Here is a 23,829-nt window from a genome sequence, read left to right on the forward strand (position 1 = left end):
AGAAATGCAAGTCCAAACTACAATGAGGTATCACCTCACACCAGTCAGAATGGCCATCATCAAAAAATCTACAAACAATAAATGCTGGAGAGGGTGTGGAGAAAAGGGAACCTTCTTGCACTGTTGGTGGGAATGTAAATTGATACAGCCACTGTGGAGAACAGTATAGAGGTTCCTTAAAAAACTAAAAATAGAACGACATACGACCCAGCAATCCCACTACTGGGCATATACCCTGAGAAAACCATAATTCAAAAAGAGTCATGTACCACAATGTCCATTGCAGCACTATTTACAATAGCCAGGACATGGAAGCAACCTAAGTGTCCATCGACAGATGAATGGATAAAGAAGATGTGGCACATATATACAATGGAATATTACTCAGCCATTAAAAGAAATGAAACTGAGTTATTTGTAGTGAGGTGGATGGACCTAGAGTCTGTCATACAGAGTGAAGTAAGTCAGAAAGAGAAAAACAAATACCGTATGCTAACACATATATATGGAATCTATTAAAAAATGGTTATGAAGAACCTAGGGGCAGGACAGGAATAGAGATGCAGACGTAGGGTATGGACTTGAGGACATGGGGAGGGGGAAGGGTAAGCTGGGACCAAGTGAGAGAGTGGCATGGACATACATACACTACCAAATGTAAAATAGATAGCTAGTGGGAAGCAGCCGCATAGCACAGGGAGATCAACTCGGTGCTTTGTGACCACCTAGAGGGGTGGGATAGGGAGGATGGGAGGGAGACGCAAGAGGGAGGAGATATGGGGGGATATATGTATAGCTGATACACTTTGTTATAAAGCAGAAACTAACACACCATTGTAAAGCAATTATACTCCAATAAAGATGTTAAAAAGAGAGAGAGTGGTGGGAGTTGTAACCCGAAGCCTCCTTCAGCGTCCGCCCTAGAGGTCTGGGAGGCTGCACCGGCTCGGTGCGCGTCTGTAAACTCCCGCGGGTCTGGCGCGTCTCTTTCTTCCAAAGTTGGAGCTCTCCTTGGTGGGAGGAGGGGGGGAGGAGGGGAGGCCAGTGACGTCACTCGGGAGCGGGGATAAAGCTCCCCGGCCGCGGTCCGGCGAGGACACTGCCCCAGGAGCAGAGTGGGCTGTTCCGCTCGGGGACACTCGTTGCGCCCCCGCCACAGAAAGGCCGTGCCAGGAGGCACCATGCCCCAAAACGTGGTCCTGCCGGGCCCTGCGCCCTGGGGCTTCAGACTCTCGGGGGGCATAGACTTCAACCAGCCTTTGATCATCACCAGGGTAGGTGTTTTCCGTTCTTCTGCTGCAAGTCGGGGACTCTGGCGTGCCGCGGGGCCCCCTGGAGAGGAGTGGCCAGCGAGGCACTGGGGTGCGCTGGGTGGGGCCTCGGCTTCGGGTTCACGGTTCGAGGGAGGGCAGCACCTTGGCAAACTAGGTCTGGAGGATGCAGCGCAGCTTAGAGAATTAATCCAGTCAGTTCCAATGGTCTCTGTCTGCAACCTGTTGGCCTTCAGCAACTTTCCGAGGAGAGAAGAACGGACGGCGTGGTTTCCCTGCGCTCAGAGAAGGCGAGGCTGCGAGGTGGGCTGCCTTCTCGCCCTCCCCTCCGGGTCTCCTTTCAATAACAAATGAGATAGGGTCCAGAGAAGGAGAGACAGTGGTGGCTGTTTGTTGGAGAGAGACAGGCAACTGAGCGCTTTCCCTGTCTGGAGGAAAACTTCAGCAGGGCGCTGTTCGCAGGGCAAGACCTCGGCTGGCCAAGTTGGAAGCGCTCATATCAGCCCAGACAGGGACAATGTCACTAATCTGTATTCCTAGGTTTCCAGGCATTTTGAATAAATATTTTCCAAAGCTGGAACTTGGCTTAGAAATCATCATCTACAACTCAAACTACAAAGAAAATGTGTCAGATAGTTTCGTTTACCTGATGGAGAACCATCCTCAGCCTCATAACTCTGAATACTTGACCATCAAAGTCAAGCTTTCCTTACTTAATATTCTCTAAAGTATTGTCTAATTAAGAAAAAAGAAAATGGATACTTCAGGATCTGTCGTCAGTAAATGTCTAGTTGGTCTAGTTGACCTTTTTTCCAACATGTGTTTGTCTTAACAGAAAATTATTATTATTTCAATGATCACATATAAAGCCTATTAAACCTAATTTTAAAACATAAACTTTCAGAATATTTATACCTTTACTATGCTTTATTTTGTTCCTTACTGCTTATACTATATTTTATAAATGTATACCTTATAATCTGATATCCTCACATAGGCTTTGAACAAGGTAATACTTTTTAAATTCTGTTCTACTTACAAGTCCTAAGAATGAATGGCTTTTAAAAATATCTCAAAACATGTATTCATGGAACAGATGCATACCATGGAACATTTCAAGCTTTGTTTTACATTTTTTGAAAACATATAAACATATCTGACATGTGTTTTCATATGAGACATGAAAACTTAACATACCCCAAAAATGTTCCTAAGTAAATTAGGCAGAAAATGGTTCAGTGACCTGAGCCAAGCAATGCCTTTTATGGATTTACCAAAGGAAACAGCTTGCATTATCTCTACGAAGAAATATTTTTAAAGTTTCTGAAGTATAGTGTTCATTTGTTTATATTAAATGAAATAAGCTCTTGAATCCTTACAAAGGATAAACCATATTTATATTAAACCTTAAAGGAATAATTTTGTCACAGAAATCCTGTCAGTGATTTATAAAAGAAATATCTCACTATTACTGTGGAACATGTCAATATGATTAATCTTATGTTTGAAATGTTGAGTTGTTGACATTATAAACAGTGTTTATTTCAAAGCAGAACTTAACATTTTGCAGTTGACTGCAGGAGCTATCGGTAAATATATTTGATCTGATGACAGTTATTGTTTGGGAAGCCAATTCCGTTTGAATTTTTAACTCATAACTAATTTGTATCACTCATATTGACACTTGGTTCAATAACAGTGCACGAACACATCTGATAATTTCATTTGACTACGGCTTTTCTCTTTAATTTAACTCAAGGAGAGCGGGTGAACTAAACTGTTTTGTATTCCAAGTGTACCCAAAGCCATTCACATAAATAGATTCTTGTTGAATAAATGAAAACATATTCATGTGAACTTTTTTGCCTTAGTGAACACCTAATTGAGAGTATTTCCACTGAAATTATAAGAATACTAAAACTCATTTGGAAAAAAGACTAAAAAATATTACACAAACATAATTATCAGTGTTGTAATTAGGTAGTAGAATAATTCTATTAATATTTTTATACTGTGTTAAAAGGTAGTGAATGAGACTGTGTGCGTGTTAGTATACTCTGTTGCCTGCTATGCACTCTTCTAAGCCCTATATATGCACTCACTTAGATCTCACAAGAATCCTATCAGAGTAGTAGTAGTAATATCCCTTTCTGCAGATGAAAAGAGTGGGGCTGCAAGAGATTCATTAACCTGTCGATGACCACAGGCGGCAGGGCAGAATTTGACGCAGGTCGACCTGCCTCCAAAGCCTGCATCCTGAAGCCCACACACGTGAAAGATGCTGCTTATTGTACAGATATTTCCAAACAGGCGTTTTGTGCCATGCAACTCATCCCCTGGTCCTACTGATGCTACATCTTTCAGATCTACCACTTTCCTTTTTTTCTACCACTGTCCCCAGGCAAGGTTTCCTAATTTCACACCTAGCTGTTGTCTCCCCTCTCCAATTCACCCTGCATATTCTTACCAGCCATCTTTGAGATGGTTGCTGGTTGCTCCTATCTTCCCCATTCTTAAAAATCCTTCAGTGGCATCCACAGTTTATAGAGAAAAAAATGTGTGGTCTGTAGCACGAAATTCATGGCTTTCACCCTCTCTCCCAGCTCAAGTTTTCAAGTTCATTTCCTCTCTCCTTTCCTCCTCTCACTCCATAAATAGGTAGTGGTGCCCATACTCTGGACCACTTATGATTTCTGTAACATGGCTTTGCCCCTGCTATCATTTTTCTCCAGAATTCTCTTCCCCACCCACTCCACTGTCCTCTGAGCCTGTGGAAACCCATTCAAATACCACTTCTCCAGCCTTCTTCGAGCAGTCATCATTTCATCCATTTAATTACTGTAGCTCTTGACCTACAACCTCTCCTTATAACATGCCTTGTACCACAGATGGTTGAGTACATCTGTATCCCACAGATGGAATGCTCCCCCCTCAGGGCAACAACTGGCAAATTTGGGGGCTGTTCAGTGCCGAGCACAGTGTCTAGTACCTCATACAGGTCACAGGATACAAACAGACATAATATGAGTGAATAAATTGTTCACTTTTGACATAAATTTATTTTCATAATAGGTGCAAACTGTGTCCTCAGAAGTATTCCACAATAAAGAAAAAGGAGAACTGTTTTATTGTTAATTGATTTGTCTGTTTTACATAAGTTCTTAAGCATACAAAGAATGAAAATGCCAATGCCTGCACTTAACACCACAAAAAGTCCCATGAATGAGATATAGTCCTCGAGTCAATTAAATCAATTTTTGTCCTACAAGCAACGCCCTCCCCTCCCTTCCTCACACTCTACAAAAGCAGATTATAGAAATGCTCCTTAGACTGTGGTCCTCTGCTCCACCCTCTGCTGGGGGCAGGATTTACAAAGTAATTCCCTCCATCAGCTGAAATTACAATTCACAAAATTAGGACAAAGGGTCCCCACCCTGCAATTGTTTACCATCCAATGCATCAGCTGGGTGAAACTTTGTATCATAAAAAACATGAGAAGGTAAATCAAACACCAGACAATCTCAAAAACTTTTTTGAGCCATTGTGATACGGTTGTGATACGATTTGTAGGAAAGCGGTTTCTAGGCAAGGGTGTGCTCTACTTCGTGCAATATGAATTTAAGTTTCAGTTGTTCAGCATGCAGCAGGGAGTTGCTACCGCAAACACCATAAACAACTGGCCTAGGCATTTCACAGAATAAAGTTTAAGGTTCACATCTCTAAGCGAGCAGCTGTTTTTTTTTCTGGCAAGAAGGTTCTAAGGAGTCTCTTTCTTTCTTAAATGTTTGGACCACCCAGAAGGTGGATCCACTATCACAGCCAAGTTACAGATGGTTTGTTTTCATAAATGGTCCAATTTGGAATAAAGCACAAGCTTCTTTTGTGTACACGATGTAAAACTACTGTACACATCTCATGCCACCATGTCCCTTCCCACTCAGTTCCTCTTCCCTCCTTTCTATACAGACCACACCCAGGAGCAAGATCACTGTTAACCGAGAATGCTATATATGGACTTGGGTGCCAACACGGAAAATGTCAGTGTATTCTTAAGTTTTGTAGGCTTTAACACTGAATAGTACTTTAATATAAATTATATTTGAAATTTGAACTTTTAGAAAGAAATGTTTACAGTTGAATACAGTCTTTTTCCAGGTAGCCCTCGGTATCCTTGAGGGATTGGTTCCAGGACGCCCACTCCTCTATGCCCCCAACACCCCCCCCCCCGCAATGACACCAAAACCCCAGGATGCTCAAGTCTCTTATATAAAATGGTATTTGCATATAACCTAGGTACATCCTCCCCTATACTTTAAATCATCTCTAGATTATTTCTAATACCTAACGCAATGTAAATGCTATGTAAATAGTTGCCAACATGTGGCAAATTCAAGTTTTGCTTTTTGGAACTCCCTGGAATTTTTTTTCAAATATTTTCAACCCTCGGTTGGTTGAATCCTGGATGTGGAACCCACGGATTCAGAGGGGTGACTGTACTTAATTGTGTTTTGACAAAGACGTGTCTGCACGGGAGCACTGGTTCATCTGTTCCCAACATTCATACATCCCACAAGTACCTACTAAGTGCAGAAGGTATTTTATGTGGAAGGCACTGTGCGGGATACAGTCATCACTTAATGGGTTTCTACTCCCCTGAGAAGTTCATGTTATCAGCAGAAAAGACACGAACACAAACTACCATGATACAACTTGTCCAGGATTCCATGAAAAAAGTATGGTCAAAGAGATGGGCGGAGTCAGGGGAGAGAGAGTACCTGCAGGGGTGGCATTTTGGGATAGTGGAGAAGCTTGAGCTGTAGAGTTAGACAGACCCACGAGGAATTTCAAATTTTCACTGGATGTGTGACCCTAAGCAAGTTTCTTATACTTTCTGAGCAACAGTTTTCTCATCTTAAAAGATACCAACAGTATAACACCACCATAATAGTTCTCACCTGTGGCTGCACATGAGCCTCACCCAGATAAGCTGAACATACCCATGCCCAGGCGCTACTTGCAGAGATACTGATTGGACTAGAAATGTAGACTGCAGCCAGGTGCTGGAGGGCTTTGGATGCCAGGTGAGGTACTGAAGTTTATTTGTAGGCAATGGAGAACAACTGAATAATGGGATTTCTTATTATTTAGATCCAGGCCCCACAGGACAGCCCTTCCGTATATACTTGTCTTTCTCCATAACTATTTCAACCATTTTTATTCTTAATATAGAAATCCCACCAGGGCGATATTCTGGACTTCCCTCATGTTTCCCACAGTTAATAGGACATTGACAGATGCTTTACCTGTGATTTAAGTTAGTTTTTTCCAAATAAACCCAAGTAATAGGTTGATGTGAAAAACAGAAATCATCTTAAGGGACTTGTTAAAAACACAAATTCCCTAGTTCCTCTGCTACAGCTTCTGTTTCGTGATTCCAGGCATCTGGATTGGACTGGAATCTTTATGTTAAGCAAAGACGCTCGGTGATCCTTCTAATCAGACAAGTTAGAAAAGATGTGCTAAGTGATTGACAGCAGTACTATTTCCCATGATCTCTTGAATGCTTTTGACATTTGAGACCCTAATGAAACTGAAAAATGAAGAAGCCACTGAAAAACTCTTTGCCTCATTTTAGCTCTCTCTCCTCATCATTTGGGAAAATGTTAAAAATAAACTGTGAGCAATAATATAAAGTAATATAAATAAACTACAAAGAAATAATATAAAGTCATGCTGGAAAATAATGCATTCTTATGATTAAACAAATAGTTTAACTTACAAAAACCAGGCCAGTTTAGTGGCCATTTGCTGATCACTATCCTAGCTGAACTTGAGAATTAAGAAGTGAAGGATCGTGTTTTCTCCTTGTCTCTCATCCATTTCTCTACAGATTCTTTTCTTTCTTATCAACTCCTAATGTGGAGGTCCCAGGACATCAATCGCCAGGTTGAACGCAAAGTCAGAAGTTGGTTCTGGCATCACTATCGACCACTTTTCCTATTTAGCTAATGAAACCGCTGGTGACATAGCTGTTCAACTGCAACCACCTTAGTGAGAAGCCACAGGTTCTCTGAAAAAGAGAAGCAGCCTTCTTTGTCCGAACTGTCTTAGAGTTGTAATGGTGAGAGTTATTAGAAAGAGCTTTGCAAATGTAATACTTTGCATAAACATAAAATAGTTATTAACTTCCATATTAACGTTGTTAATAACATTTAGTAATATTCAGTATCTAAGTTCAGGACCCCAGATATCTCCGTTTAAAATTTATATAGACAGATACATACAACCCTACCTTCCACTCATCTGAACCAGAGCTAAGAAATAATGTTAGGCTCTTCTAAACCTAGATCGAGTACTATATATAAAGCAAATTAAAGTATATTAGAAAAGCTAGGTGAGGCTTTAAAAGCAAACACATTGAGCCATGCTTTCTCATGTTTCAACTCAAAGAAAAGCATTTTGGTCTTAGAAGTTTAAAAATAGATGGTACTGATTTTGATGAACTATAGCTAGAGAAAATTAAAAGTTTGAGGTTATTTTTAGCACTACAAGTCACACTGGGGATGGAAACTTTTATTCTTCTAACAGTTCTGAGTGTGGGAGAATTTCTAAATGGAAAAACATCTACGAAATGCCTCCTAAAAGCTGAGATATAATGATCTCCAGTTGTCCTCACCCAGCCCCCATCATCTGTCCCTTCTGGAAATTATCATGATTGCTACAGTGAGGTGATCACAGACATGAAATGAGTACAATAAACATTTTAGTGATGAGACTGAAGATCTAGGACCCATGAGAATTTGTCATTTTAGCAATTTTATTCATTTATATGAATCTTGGATCTCTCTTAGAGCCACTTAAATCGAATTGATGACTAGATTAAACAAAGAGACGAAAAATGAATTAATGACTGATCCTCAAGTTAAACATTAGGAATGGTCTAGTTTATTCCTGGAGCAGTTTGAGGTTTAAGTCAAGTTCTACATATTATTCTGATCTAAACAGTGGGAACTTGCAAAAGGAACAATGACAGGTTGACATTAATAGCCATAATCTTTGGGTATATAAGGACTAGTTATTTTTGTTTCACAAGTTCTGAGTTAAATGTCCATTTCATTCAGTTTTCAAGTAATTATTCATCAATTCCAAACACTGAGTATACACTGTGAAGCATTAGGAATATACATAATATTATCGATATCCTCAAGAACTTCCAGTTGGGAAAACAGACACTACACAAGTAAATAAGCAAACATGAAAGTACAAACTGTCTTCATAAAAGAAGACAATAGGGTGTAACAGTGGGGAGGGGGGCTGGAGAAACTACGTCAGATGTCTGGGGAGGTCTCTCTGAGAACATGACATTTAAGCCTAAACCAAAAGGAGGAGAAGAAGCAACCGGGTGAAGGCGGGGGAAGCATTTTAGGAGCAAGTTAACAGTGTGCACAAAGCCCAGAAGAGGGTGCAAGCTTGGCCTATTTGAGGAATTAAAAGGAAATCGGACTAGCTGTAGAGCAGTGGATTGGGAGGGGCGGGGGAGTGAGAATGGTGTGAGATGATGTTAGAGAAGCAGGCAGGGTGAGACCAGGTGAGGACTATTAGGCAGTTGTAAATAGTTGGGATTTACCCAGAAAAACTGGGAGTAGGTATAGCCATCAAAACAATCATCGCCTTTAACTGTATACTCAACATGTTTTTGTTGAAATAATTTGAAATATCTGAAATAATTTCAGATATGCCACTTTCTAAACATTTAACAACCATATTTTTCTCATATCATTTCTCACATCATTTCCCCCCATATCATTTCTCATATCATTCCCCACCTCCCCTCCAAAAAAGAAACCCACGTGGATTTCTGGTAGACAGCATAAGGTTAGATCTTGCGTTATTTTTTTTTTTTTTTACCTAGTTTGACAAACTCTGTTAAAAAACAGAACGTGATGTGTTTTTAGGCCATTTACATATAATGTAATTATTGGTATGGTTTAATTCAAAGCTACCATCTTGTTAGTTGTTTTCTATTTGTTCCATCTGTTCTTCATTCATGGAGGAGAGACTGTGAGTAGATACAAACTTCTCTTGTATCTGTGGTTCCCACGGGTTCTAGACTCTCAATGCTTAACTCATACTTGGCCTTTAGCAATTTGTTCATAATTTTAGCTAAACTCTTCTTAACAACTAGTACATTTGGCCCCATCTTCCTCCATGCTCTGGTACAGGTGAGCCCATGCTTGTCTTTCCTCGGAGACTCCCGTCTTTCCTTAGATTCCAAGCTAGTTGGTTGCCCTGCAACTTCGGCTCTCTGAAGAGTCCACGAAAAGTCATAATTTTGCGTATTATCTGGCTGCTTCTTGTTAATACAAGAGTGATTCTCTTTCCAGCTTTCTATATCCCAGGTGCATTATAGGGATGCTAAAGTAGTTTCAGTTCAAATATTAAGGCTCCCAGATGTAGTAAAGTTCTATTCCCAAATAGAGAGTTCTGGGTGACAAAAAATCCTAAGAAACAAATGATTTTCTTTAAAGCAAAGAAAATATGATCTAAACAGGGAGTTATGGAAGATGTTTTAAAAGAGAATCAGAGATGTCATGATGGAGGAAATGTGGTTAGTAAGAAACAAAATTATTTCACATAATGGGAAAATAGAGGTAGCACAACTGATCAATTAAGAGTTATTTTAAGTGAGATTTAATATGTCCTGCCCAGTGAAGCATTTAAAATGTTACCAAGGTGAAATATAAACGTTGGGCACAAAACTCAAGATGCTCCAGGGTGTTGATTTTAAACGTGCAGGGTGTTGATTTTAAACGTGATTTTAAATGATCTCTTCCAGATTACTCCAGGAAGCAAGGCGGCAGCTGCCAACCTGTGTCCCGGAGATGTCATCCTGGCTATTGATGGCTTCGGTACTGAGTCCATGACTCATGCTGATGCACAGGACAGGATTAAAGCAGCAGCACACCAGCTGTGTCTCAAAATTGACAGGTGCTCTTTAATTAATGGTGTTAAAATTTGATCTGTTTTGCGGAAGAACCTGAACCAGAAGTATAAATGATTTCATCTTCCCAGTGAGAAGGAGTGTCACAGGACCCAGAATTTTGACTGGCTTTTTTTTTAATGTATCAGCCACTTTGGTCTGTTCTTCACTGAAGTCAGTCAATCTAGTAGCTGTTAACAAAGGATTTCTAAAAAGAATCCTCTGGAATGTCAGAATAATGAAAGAGGCTAAAACAACTTTTTTCCTGTACTAACGCAGTTAGTTGACCATGAAAATAGAACCATTTAAGGTATTGGCCACATAAACACCGAACAGCATGTCCAATTATACTGCTGTTCTAAACACGGTAGAGAACATGGAGTGGAATTTAGAGATGCTCCTAAAAGAATCTCTTGCTTGCCAAGATGTGATCATGTTAAAATCTGGTTGCTAATATCCTGTATGCTACTGGCTGTTTTGTACTGAACTCAGCCCAGAAGAATCCCACAAGGTATGAGAGGGTACATGTACATGAAGGTTTTAGACAATGAGACATTTCTGACCAAAAACAACATTAGGAAATTGATCTATTGCCATCAGACTCGTGATCTGAAACTGAATTGTGGAAATAATGATTTGTTATAGTGGCTGTTAGCATGTGTGTTTATCCTCTTGCTGTTGTATTCACAATTGTCCCTGCTGTGGTCCAAAGGCACAATCAGTCAGCCAATCTGCCATTTCACGAGGTGAAATTGACTCTTTCCCTATCTATGCATAACCTGTGTTCCTGTCAAGCACATAGTCCTGTAGGAGCCACATGATCCCAAGTAGATACATGAGAAGCGTTGGGCAAAGCACATTTCCTTGATGCCAACAGCAAATCCACCTGACAACTCATTCACTGCCTCCTGTGGTGACCCAGGCAGGACAGGAAGGAAGTTGAGGAGATCTAGGGATCCAGTTTGTCCTGTGGTCATCTGCAGGGTGTGCCTCCAGAATCTCCCTGTCCTGTACTGCTTCCCACAAGCACCGCAGACCCACTTTCTCCAGACACTGTACAATGTCCTCGCCTTAGTTCAGGTTGCTACAATCAAATCCCATAGGCTGGGTGGCTTAAGCAACAAACATTTACTTCTCATAGTTATGGAGGCTGGAAGTCCAAGGTCAGGGAGCCAGCACGGTCGGGTTCTCGGTGAGAGCCCGCTTCCTGGTCACGTCCTCACATGGCCTTCTTTGGTGCATTCACACAGAGAGGGAAGAGATCTCATGCCTCTTCTTTTCATAAGGTCATTAATCCCACCATGAGAGCCCTACTCTAATGATTTAATCTAACCCTAATTACCTCCCAAAGGCCATCACACTGGGGATTAGGATTTCAACATTTGAACCTGGGGTGTGGGGCGAGGACACAAACATTCAGTCCATAGCGGTCCTCCAAGCAATTTTGATCCATTCAAGTATTCCCAGAAGTACACTAAAAACGTAAGACTAATTCAATAAGACAATACAGGATAATGAGCAAGGAATATTGCTTTTGCTCAAAGTATCAAGGGTTTGTTAGTATTTTCAGAAACATAGGAAATTAAAGTATACTAAAACTGGAAGTACCATTAGAATTTGGGGTTTACAAACGTTGTTTCATTTACAGGGCGGAAACTCGCTTATGGTCTCCACAGGTAACTGAAGATGGAAAGGCTCATCCTTTCAAAATCAACTTAGAATCAGAACCACAGGTATGAATTTTGGAGTAAATAATGTTCACATTATGTTTCCTTTTAAATGATGTGGATACCTTCCAAGAGGGAAAAGTGGCAAATATTAAAAAAAAATGGAATAAGCCACCTGATGAAGTGGTTGTCTTTACTCTCCGAGATTAATTTATATTATCCGTGTCTTCTTACATCAAGAAAGAAAGAGAAGTATGCCTAGGCAAACACCTTGTTAAAAGACAAATATGTTCTCATCAGGAAAAAGTCAGCTATATCTATGTATAGTCCACTTACTTTTTCATTTTTTATGATGGACATCTGCCAAATGACCATGAGGTAATCCAAGAAATTTAAGATGTTAACACAAAGCAAAACAAAAATAGGGTCAACCATTTGAAACAGGTGTCTCTAATCTAATAGTTATTGTGAACTTCAATTCCTCAAGGTCTTCACCCAGCTCTTATGTTACATCCTTCTTTAATTATCAGTTCTGGCATTCTATAATTAAGTTTACTCTAGGAGAAGAGTTTTGCATTATGTAATCATGATGATATGCTGCCTGCGCTGCTGAATTACAAAAGATAAAGGATTTTCCCTTCAGGCAACGCTATATAATGAGCTAAATTAATCTAATAATCTGATGCTTATCCATGTCTACTTTCAAAACCTCCAAAAAACTGCAATTAGACCAACCCCCAATTGTGGTATATGGAAAATGTAATCAAGAAAAGGATTTTAGAACCTCTGCTTGGTCAGCAGCTCCCCAAGTTTAATGAGACAGAGATATATAAATCGAATATCCCTTTTTAAACAAGTATCCCTACTAAACTGATTAGATATTCCCAAAGTGTAGTTTTTCTATACATCTAATGAAAACGAACTGAAAGTATATTTATAATCTATGCTTCAGCAAGATTTCCCCTTTCAGGACCATCAACTCCTGAATTTGTCCTTCAAGTTTTCCATTTACCCCCATAAGCCCCCATTCATTTCACTCTTGGTAAAAACACGGAGAGTCCATATGTACATGTGTCTCATAGAGCTTCTAAAGATTTAAATAAAATAATATAGAAAAAGAACTTGGCACAGTGAAGTGCTCTCAGAGCTGCTCACTTAAGTGGGTGCTCTCATTATCGTTGGGCATGGCACCCCTCCCACCAGCCTGTGATCAGGTGGCCTCCTGGCCTTTCTTGACAGTGAGATAGACGGCGGCACAGGGCTTCCTGGAGACCAGTAATGTCTTCCTCATCACTATCCAAGGGTCATTACAAATTACTTTGGATTAAAACCTCAATTTCAGTTAAAATAAAAACCCCACCCCAACCCCAGGAGAAAAAAACATACTAAGTAGTTTAACTTTTAGAGGGAATCAGTTTGTTAGATCCTTGTCCTAGACTTTTGATTGGAGGGAAGGTAGAGCCTGAGCCTAAAAATCACTAAAAGCAAAAGGAGGAGAAAACAGGCCCCAAAGGGAGTGAGCAGGATATATGGAATATTCATGAAGGCGGAACCGCTGTGTCTGTTCTCCTTACTCTGAGTCCCCCAGGCATGGCACACAGCAGGTGCTCACTAAATAGCTGACAAGGGAATGAAAGGAACTGGAGGCCCTAAAGATAAACTTCATTTGGACACCGCAGTCCTGGGAACCAACTCTCAGACTGGTGTTCTACTGCCACCCCCAGGGGCTGCACGCGCGGCAAAGAAATTACGAAAGCTGAGGGGGATATTTAGGTCAGGTAAGAGTGCCGCTCTTCAGGGTAGGTGAGTAAAAGGAAAAATGGACGAGACAGGTAATCAATGTGGTGAGAAGCGCTCTGCATGCTGATGGTGCTCACCCCAACATCCAAGGTGGGTGGGCGAATAATGTCTCTAATCGACATCTTCCTGATAGAAGAAAGACTGCAGGAAGAATAAGAACAAAGTTCTCCAGGCAGAGCTGTCACCTGTAGACAGCCCTTGGCAGGAATGCCCAAGCCTACCTGCCTCCTGCAACCCTCATCAACTCATCATTTCAGAGGCAACACACGAGAAAGAGATCACGTGGTGCTTTAAAAGACAGAAAAGGGAAATTTAAGGCTCACGTACACGCATATATTGACCTCCCCAATCTCTCATCATCACCAGGACAAACCGCACAGAATTCTGAGTTTCCTTTTTCCATATAGAGCAGCGGTCCCCAACCTTTTTGGCACCAGGGACTAGTTTCGTGGAAGACAATTTTTCCACGGACGGCGGGGGCGGGGGGGATGCTTCAGGCGGTAATGCGAGCGATGGGCAGCAGCAGATGAAGCTTCGCTCGCACGTCTGCCACTCACTTCCTGCTGTGTGGCCCGGTTCCTAACAGGTACTGGTCAGCGGCCTGGGGACTGGGGACCCCTGATATAGAGTACACATCCAAAATTGTACTGCACCCTTTTTCACATTTCCATTCACAATTTCTCCTAATTTTTGAAACCCGGTTTCATCAATACGAGATGCTAAGATATGGGACCAACCACACATATTTGACCAAAGTACCAAATCTCCAGTGATCCCTGATCATGTTGCAGCGCCCACTCTGGCATGTGGGTGACTCAGCAAGTACGTATTTTATTAAGCACGGGGTGAGCTTAGAGCATGCATGATTGGAGCCTGTGTTTTGCTAACATCTCTCCAGAATTGGAGTTTTCAAGGCAATTGTCTGAGCTTTACTCTAGAAGAGGTCTCTTTTGCAGATCTAGGAGTATTAATTTATGACTATGGTTATTCTGAGAATTAATTTTAAAAGATAATCCAGATTTTAAATACTCTGGCCTCTTGTCAATCATTTATTAGCCCGTGTGTCCTGAATTTTGGGGTCAGACAGTATGGATATTTATGATACTGCAAAGGGGGAAAAGATAAAGAATGAGATAGGTTTAAAAATCCAAAAGGTGAAGATTGGGTTAAGGGCTACAGAAGTCAGTCAGATGGAGCTTTTGAACTTTCCATTAGTTTGAGCCATGACTAATTTCTTACTTGCACCCTCTCCAAGAGGTGGGTGTTTGAAGGGCTCAGAGATAAGGACCATTTCAGTTCTTCCCCTAAAGGACCAAAATATTCCTACCCCTACGAACCTCAGGCCAGATTTATGCATGACCAGTTCACATGACTTGGCACTTCAGGACATTGCCCACAAAATATAGCTAAATTTCAGCATAACCTCTCCTATCTGAAAATCCTATAGCACAAACTAGAACAAAATGCACTGAAAATATCAAACAGTGAATGTAACTTGTAGACTGAGATTGGAGAAAGGCTAAACTGTGGTTATGTTTGTATTCTTTTTTTTTTTTTTTAATTAATACAAAGCTATGCAAAGAGATGTCTTTTCTTTCTACAAATAAAGCAACCCCTTCTGGACAACAAAGGTGTGTCAGTCTGAAAAACAAATACCGTTGAATGTTTAAAATGCCATCGTATATGAGGGGATTCCCTAGCACTCCAGTGGTTAGGACTCCGTGCTCTCACAGCCAAGGGCCCGGGTTCAATCCCTGGTCGGGAAACTAGGACCCCACAAGCCACATGGTGTGGCCAAAAAAATAAATAAATAAAATAAAATAAAATGCCGTCTTATATGAATAGTAAAATGCCGTTGAGCAATACAATATTTGAGCTCTTGTTTCTCAATCCAAGTCAAACTTCTATTGTAAGTTATCCGACCTTTGCTATTGGACTTAAATACTATTTTTCATTTTAAAAGCAATATATAGTCATTGGGGAAAAAAATACCCATTACATCCTACCATCCGAGTACAGCCACAAATAATAAAATGTTAGTGTATTTTTTCCAGTTTTTTTCCCCTAGGAATAGGTTTAGGCTTTGGGGACTTTTTCTGACACAGTTATAGCAATAATGATACAAAATTTTAATATCTAGATTTTTCCATGTTTCCGTGCTATTATTAAATAGCTAAATTTTGATTTTATGAACTTAGACTCGAATCTTAGGCTTAAAAGAAACTTTAGAGGTTGTTTAGATCAACCCCTGGCCATTGGATAAACTCCTTCCAGACAGTCCTGTCTGTGAGCAGGTGCATTTTTCTATACAATGCATTGCTCTAGAGAAAAGGTATGTGCTAGAGTTCTCTGTCCTTCTTCAAAGCTTATATTCTCCAATAAAACATTACCCTCATCTTTGTTTAATATTCGCTGAACAATTCAAAATTATAATGCAGTTACCACAAGGCAGGAAAGATGCTTTTCAGAAATAAAAATGCTGTTCTCTAAATGAGAAAGGATTGCATCCTTTCCATAAAAGATTTGATAATAAAGACATACTATATGCACAATCAAGTGGGGTATGGGTTGAAATTGTCATATTTTCATGAAATAACTTTATTCTACAATGTTTTGTAGCAGCCTACACAAAACAAATTTTCATAAAATCCCCAGTTCCCCAAACTCTTCCCCAGTGAGATATGGGGAACACTTGAAACAGATCACTGAAGAAAAAATAATTATAAGGGTGGCGTTATTTTTCATTTAAGGGGTGAGCATGAGGAGGGGGGCAGGGATTGTTCATAAATTCCAAACACGATAAAATATCATCATTTACTCAGTGTGGCTTGATCAAATATATGATCACTTGACATAGTTTCCCTCATTTCGCAGGCATTTTTTTCTTATAAATAAACAGATCTGTATATTATCACACATGTATCAAACATGTTGTATCTGTTGGAGCTGGTTTTTGTCTCAGTTCTCAGACCGAATGTTTATCCAAGTAAGAAACTGAAAGGTGAACTGTCTTAGAATGACATCATTGCTGAGGTCATTTCAAGGACGTGGGAGATTGCTGTCAAGAGGTGCATATTCTCCCAATGGCAGCGGATCTCTGTCAAGTTACTTAGCTTTGATTCTGGCAGCTCTAGCATTCCATTAATTCAGAATATTACTCCTTAATATGAGCTCCTAACAGTTAAAAATAATATTTAAAGATCTAATTAACTGCAATGATTATTTGTTGAATTCTTCAGACATAAGAATCATTTAGATGCTTTTGTCTGAGTAGAATAAACACAAGAGCTGGACTCTATTAACTGCTACATAATTTTTTTTACTAGTATTTTCCATTACTAATGATTTTCCAGGAAAATATAAAAAGGAATTAAAGTGGAATAGCAAACTTCCCGTTGGTTTTGTCTTTTGATTCTGTTTGACCATCAACAATGATGTAAGACTTGGATAGAATGTTGCCTCTCCGTGCCATATTTAAATGTTTTGTTTACCTTTAGTGTATACACTTCATTGTGCTTTTTTTGGAATGACTACAGCAGCCCATAAACTAATGCTTTGCAAAAGCTAAATACAAATGTTTGAAGCCTGTATTAGAAACACTTCCTTTTATGATCTGAATGGAAAATAGAGTTTTACTGTTTTATTTTAACAAATTACACTTTTGTGACTTTTGCAATATGTAACTAAAGCTGAAAATGGCAAAGAAAAAGCTTGGAGCTAATTAACTTATGTGCTGCTTTTTGGAAGTACTACTAGAGACTATTATTGCACAAATATTTTCAGAGAAGATGCCTCATTTATAGGACAGTTGCCAACCATGTTTATTTATAATTTTAAGACAGAAGAAATAAGGGCAGACATTTTTTCCCCCATAAAGCCATCCCATTATTTTTCCTAATTTTTGTAAATTCAATTCTATATACCAAGATCTTTAAGGCATATCACTCTCGGTTTAAAAAAAAAAACAAAAGCTAAATTCCACAAAGCTTGATTCCTTCAGTACTTCCTGATTCACTCTTTTAATGAACCTGAGAGATTTATAGTCCACCGTAACTAAATTAGGCAATTAGCCTTCTGTCTTCTTTCATATCCAAAAGAGGAGCAAAGGCTTGAATCATGGCCATTGTCATTACTTATGATTATTTGCCATTCACTTTTTTCATGCCATAATAACAGCTAATCATAATGGTTAATCATAAAACACAGCCACTCCAAATTCATTATTAAATCAGCCAAAGCAATCAGATTGTACCAGTATATAAATGTTTGCACACATGTTCTGGGATTCAGCATTTTTCTGAAGCCATATTTGGCTGTTTCAGTCATTCTGCTATCTTATATCAGCAACTACATTGTCACCCAACCAACTTCTAGGCAGTGAGTCATTATTCTGGAGATAAAAAACTGAATCAATAAGATATTAGTCAATTCAATCATACTATAGAATCACAGGCTTTGTATTCAACTCAGACCTTCTTTTCAAGTTCAGGAGGCTGTTAAATTTTGCTCCCCAATTTTGATGAGAGAAAAGCTCCTCTTTACCACATCACAGATTTTCAGGTACCATGAGATTTGGGGCTGCTGGAGTCAAAGACGCTGCAGGGCTAGTATTTGAAGCTGCACCCCATTTGCCTTGTCATAACTACTTTTCAAGTGGGCTTTGCCAGCAGGCCTAGATGCGGGGATAGGGAGTGTGTGTGACAACTGCCTGCTCAGGAGAACCAAAGGGAAGCGGTGTGCTGCTTGGGTCTCTAAAGGAAGTCACTGGTGTTCTCTGGAATCACCACGCAAAACTGTGGTTCCACCCCTAAGAAAGGAATACAATCTCTTTTCTTAAAAGCACCATCCCACACCCTACTCACCTACAATGACAAGAAAAAAAAATGATACGAATATTACAAGACCTTTTTATTCTTTTAATCAAAACAGTCTGCATTAACCATTTCAAATAGTCATAAATGTTTGTGCCGTCTGAGATCCGTGTGAGACACTGGTGGCACAGTCAAAAGTAAAGGAAGTTGATGTGAATGTGTGAGCAAAAATATTGTAAAGACTGATCTTACTAATTCTGCCAAATGAAAAGATTTGGAAAGAGAATCAGCTGTGTGTATTTCAGCATTCCCTTTTGATTTTCTTCTGTTGCTTAGAAGAAAAAAAAAGTTTAATGAACTTTACAAAATTATAAATCTGTATAAAAACTGGAAAACGTGATTCCTACATTAGAAGACAGTAATACAGAGTTTCCGATCATTCAGGCATGTTTCACACCCAGGTTTAGGAGTGACGTTTGGTCCTTTTCCCAAAGCAATTAAGTGAAAATCCTTTTGTGAATCATATAAATTAGCTCTCTCTAAGTTGCTGACTTAAGTCTTTCTGGGATTAGAGTAAACATGAACGCACAACATGAAATCATCACAATAGAAAGGGAGGGTTTTCTATAAATGTTATTCCTGCTTTCATAAGGAAAGTCTTTTAATTCCTATTATTTTTTCTAAATTTAAGGTTATATCTTAATGCAAATTAAGAATTTTGTTTGTTGTAGGAATTAAGAAAAAAACTTGGATTAGTTATAATGATTCAGTACAGTTATTCATAAATGCTCACTCCCTTTCTGATTGTTTTATTTTCCCGTTTTCTAAAATGGGGGAAATTTTAAGATATTACTAGAAGAGAAAGCATATGTAAGTTCTACTTAAGAAAATGTTAAGTAGAATAATTTTTCTAAGCCAAAAATCTCACTTCTGACACAAAATTTCTGGATTCAAATGAGTCTTATGAGAATTTCTTAAAAGCTCTAGATGTAGAAGTCAGTAGGGAGCAGACAAGAGGTATAATATTCGAATTATTTTATAATATTTCAAATAAGGTCAGTTCCTTTGCACCTGAACATTTGGTGGGTGATTACAGCACATGTAAAGTTCACGGCGAATGCAGTCCTCCCTTAACCTGGCCATCAATCTCGTAGAGGTAAAGGAACCCTGATTAACAAGAGCGATGCTGTTGATTTGCGCGTTAACGGCTTTGTTGTGCATTCTGTGGCTCTGTGTATTTTGTCTGCCATTGTACAGGAGTTCAAACCCATTGGTGCCGGGTACAACAGAAGGGCCCAGCCTTTTGTTGCAGCAGCAAACATTGATGACAAAAGACAGGTAGTGAGCGCTTCCTATAACTCACCCATTGGGCTCTATTCAACCAGCAATATACAAGATGCGCTTCACGGGCAGCTGCGGGGGCTCATTCCCAGCTCACCTCAAAAGTAAGTACTGCACTTGGTTTCTGGCCACCATGTTCTTAATGGTGATAGTATGACTTCTCTTCCTTTCAAAAGTCCAGCTCTTGCTGTTTTATTTTTACTTTCCTGAAGGCACGATCAGATTTTTATCTTAAAGACAAGCATCTAGAACATGGTTCTAATGTTCTGGAGTCCAATCTGCCAGTTCCCGAACATTTAGTGAATAGATGGTTAAAAGGAAGAAATCGCTCTGGTTCCATCATCACCCTTCTTAGTCATGTCAATATTTGGTGGTAAATAATCCTTTCTGTACGATTATTGTTCATTTAATTTTATCTAAATATATATACATATATATATTAGTCTTCCACTGAGGGACTTTTTTAACCCTTTGTTTTCACAGGATGTGAACTACTTTGAACACAAGCACAATATTCGGCCCAAACCTTTCATAATTCCAGGCCGAAGCAGGTCATAAAGCTTTAAGATTGTGAAGTTTGGAGTGCATGCATCTTTAATAAATCCTACTAATCACCAAGACACATAACTCTTAGGTGTTTGGAGTGACTTTTCTCATTTTGAAGCTTATTTCAAAAGCAAAAGAAACAAATTCACTTAGCAGAGAAGAGAGTAAATATTGACCAGATTATAGAGCTGTGAAATATTATGCAATCCCTGTGTGTATTTATAACTGATACCCCTGCCATTCTGAGGATCCCATCCAGAACACAGTGACCTTCTGAGGCTGGCAGGAAGGCCCAGGCAGCAGTCACAAAAATGAAAACCAGCCCCTGGTCAGGAGTAAGGCAGCAGGTGAGGCAAACGTGGAAAGGCTGGTGTAGCTTTCCATGTTTGACAGTCTCTGATCATCCCATCTCAGCACCTAATTCTCATTGCACCATCAGAGCCCAGTGGGTAATCCCACTCATTCTAGCTCTTAATAAAAATAAATTTGTGTTCTTATGGATACTTGCAAAGGAAGAGAAGCCACTTGAAAAGGAACTTTTCCACTTGGGGAAAATAAGTATAAGGAAAGAAAGAGTTGGAGGCAGAGAGATTTACTGGGTTACCCTCATGGATAACTGTGCACACACTGGAATAAAAATGAGCAATATCTCTGCTTGTCTGTCAGAGAAACAGATCATCTTCAGATGATCCTTTTCAAATCTTCTCTAGAAACTGAATTCCAACCTACGAGGAAAGAAATTAATGCTCTGTCTTGCCACATCAGGAAATAGTGACTTCGGGAAACCTCAAACCCATTCCTCTGACCTCAGCTACATCAATCAGCCCAGAGGAAGGAAGTTGGGGGTTAGGCTGCATCAAGCCTAACAGGTTAGGATCATTGAATAATGATCTACATCACGTGTCACTAATAGGGGTCCATAGGTGGAGTCAATTCACAATGTTTTATTTAACCCTCCCGTTTTTAAAAATACTGAATTTAAGTTTAAGATGGAACATCTACCCTCTAACTTGCCAAAATGCCCATCATGCCTTAGCGTATGATACCTGGCCCATTTTCATATATGTGTGACCCTCCTGGCCTCTGGAGACATCTGAGTTTATGATGCCTGCTGTGGATGGTCAGCCATCACTTGATACATGATTTCCGTGTGCAGACCTTTCTATAAGCTACAGTCAGGGCTAGAGGATTACCTCAAAATAAGTCAGACAATTTTGTGATATCAGACTCAGAAAGAAGGAGTGGAGTAAAAGAGCAGGAGAAAGATGCTAAAAAGGCAATGACTACCAAATACATCTGCCCCCACTACATATTATATCCCCAGCACCCAGAAAAGGGGCTGGGACAGAGTACATGCTCAACAAATGTTCATGAGATAAAGGAACAAAAGCCCAAGAGTACCTAATCAGACCTCCTGAGTAGCAAGAAGAATCAAGAGCTGTTACCCTTCCCTCATACTGGCAACTCTGAACAATCCTTTTTTTTGCTTCTCTTAGTTTTTGCCTCCTTCATATTCCATTTTCCTCTGTATCTTTTCTCTATTTCTCCACATTCAACAGCTTCCCAACACCACTCTAAATAATATTAAAAAAAACTGGATTAAAAGTTAAAATGCTCTTTTGCTATTGAATAAATAGATACATAATATATGCATCTTCCCAGAGAAGCAGAGTAAAATGGATCTACTTGCACTCTTTTGAGCTTAGCATAATGGTAAGCTCACTAACTTGAGCTATAGGACTCCGCGAGGCTCAGATAAAATGATACATTAGAGTAACACAGATCTTGCTTTTGCTGAAGACCAATAACATTTAATTTTATAAAAATTCAGGGAAAGTCAAGGAGATTCAGGTATGTAATGCCCTTCTCTTACATTTTCATTTTAATTCAAACATGGTGATAATAATAAGCCACTCATAATTTTGTATTGTAAGCTGGTGCCTTTCAATCTAGCTAAATTTGGAAGAGGGGAGTGGAAAAAGAGATGAGAGGATCTGCTTAAAAAACAGGTACCAGTACACAAATCTTAAAAAAATTATAAAAAATGCTTCTATTATCCTTCCTTTCTTCCTGTGTCCCCTCACTATTTGCTCTAGCTTCTGAATTTCTTGTTCTTACCAAATGATTGTTCATCAAGGTGGAATTTTGAGTGGCTACTTACCAAGCAATAACTACACCATTAATAAACAACTTTTGAATCAGAAGTAAGTTGGAGATGCTAATATATTCATTTCCCTGGGTCTTACTATTAGTTAGGGTTCTTTCAATGGTTTCATCATAATTGAAGCATATGAAAAGACCAGTATTTTCATATGAAAATATGTAAATGTTTAAAGCCACAGCTATCATTAAAAATACATACAAGGCTAGATCCAAATGATAAAATACAATCTGGTGAGTGGTTTTTGGACAAGTCGCTTCTGGAAGCATGTCCCCAAGTCTGTATACACACCAGGGAAGTTAGTTCTCTGTCTAATGATCTATCCAAGCGTATGAGAGTAATTGAGTGTATCATCAACCTTACAGGTTGCCAAGCCAGTAAGTCAATGTCAAGAAATCTCAATGGTATCTACCTTTCCAGGTCACAGGAATAGGTCATGGTGACCCATGATGATCTCCACAGTGACTAGAGTCCATGAAAACTATTTTATTTAAAGCATCAGTTCAAGAGCTCTTTTAAAATTGTCCCAGAAATTTATAAAAAGATAATTGTTTTTTGCTTAGGGTTTATTTCCTATCTATTCAATACACACGGGCCCCTAAATAGAATGATAAAGAAACTAGGAAATAGAAGACACAGTCTCTGCTTAAATAAAGTTATATACACAAGCATGCATGTATATAAGAACACTAATAACAGAAAAAAATGTAATACTAATTACAACTGTAAAATAAGGTATATCTGTAAGTTCTGAGCTGACCATAGTTTACTTCTCCACTATCTAGCACCATGCCTGGCACACAGTAAGGTCGAGTAGTTATAAATGCTTGTTGAAAAGGTTCACTATTTTGAGCCGAAGTCTCCCAATATTGAAACTCAGTGTTTCAAATCCCTAAATTACAATTTAATAAACTTCATTATACTGAGGTCAAATCAATATGATCCTGACTAAATTGCACCTATAACTGAAATGTTATTTCTATTCTTTTACCAACTGAAGTCAATTTCAGCATAGTGTTGAGCCTATGAAAATGGTGAATAAACCATATGACATTTTTGTATGTGATCAACCAATTTACTGATTGAGTTTCAAACAAGTTCTCAGTAGTTGGGAAGTGAAGGAGCAAGTTCATATATACCTGCCCGATTCAGTCTTTGCAGGTGGTTGAACTGGATAACACAACACACACAAATATTTTAATTCATCTAGTGACATGGGTTGCTCAGACTATCCAGGCTGCAGCATTGATGA

The 23,829-nt window shown here is 39.3% G+C and overlaps 1 protein-coding gene across 3 annotated transcripts in view; it reads left to right on the plus strand.

Moving 5' to 3' along the window:
* Window positions 1–1,087: 1,087 nt before the first annotated feature.
* The window catches only part of PDLIM3 (PDZ and LIM domain 3), a 30,071-nt gene continuing 7,329 nt past the window's right edge, over window positions 1,088–23,829 (plus strand). For 2 of the 3 annotated variants that reach the window (XM_060136615.1, XM_060136617.1), the window contains exons 1-4: window positions 1,088–1,274; window positions 10,108–10,259; window positions 11,900–11,984; window positions 20,354–20,421. In XM_060136615.1, the coding sequence (XP_059992598.1) occupies window positions 1,182–1,274; window positions 10,108–10,259; window positions 11,900–11,984; window positions 20,354–20,421 (398 nt within the window). In that variant the 5' untranslated portion in view covers window positions 1,088–1,181. Of the gene's footprint in view, window positions 1,275–10,107; window positions 10,260–11,899; window positions 11,985–19,786; window positions 19,975–20,353; window positions 20,422–23,829 lie in introns of all 3 variants that reach the window. The other variant, XM_060136616.1, reaches the window with a different exon arrangement.

This window comes from Lagenorhynchus albirostris, chromosome 21 (assembly GCF_949774975.1).
Source record: "Lagenorhynchus albirostris chromosome 21, mLagAlb1.1, whole genome shotgun sequence".
In the NCBI taxonomy this organism is placed as follows: domain Eukaryota; kingdom Metazoa; phylum Chordata; class Mammalia; order Artiodactyla; family Delphinidae; genus Lagenorhynchus; species Lagenorhynchus albirostris.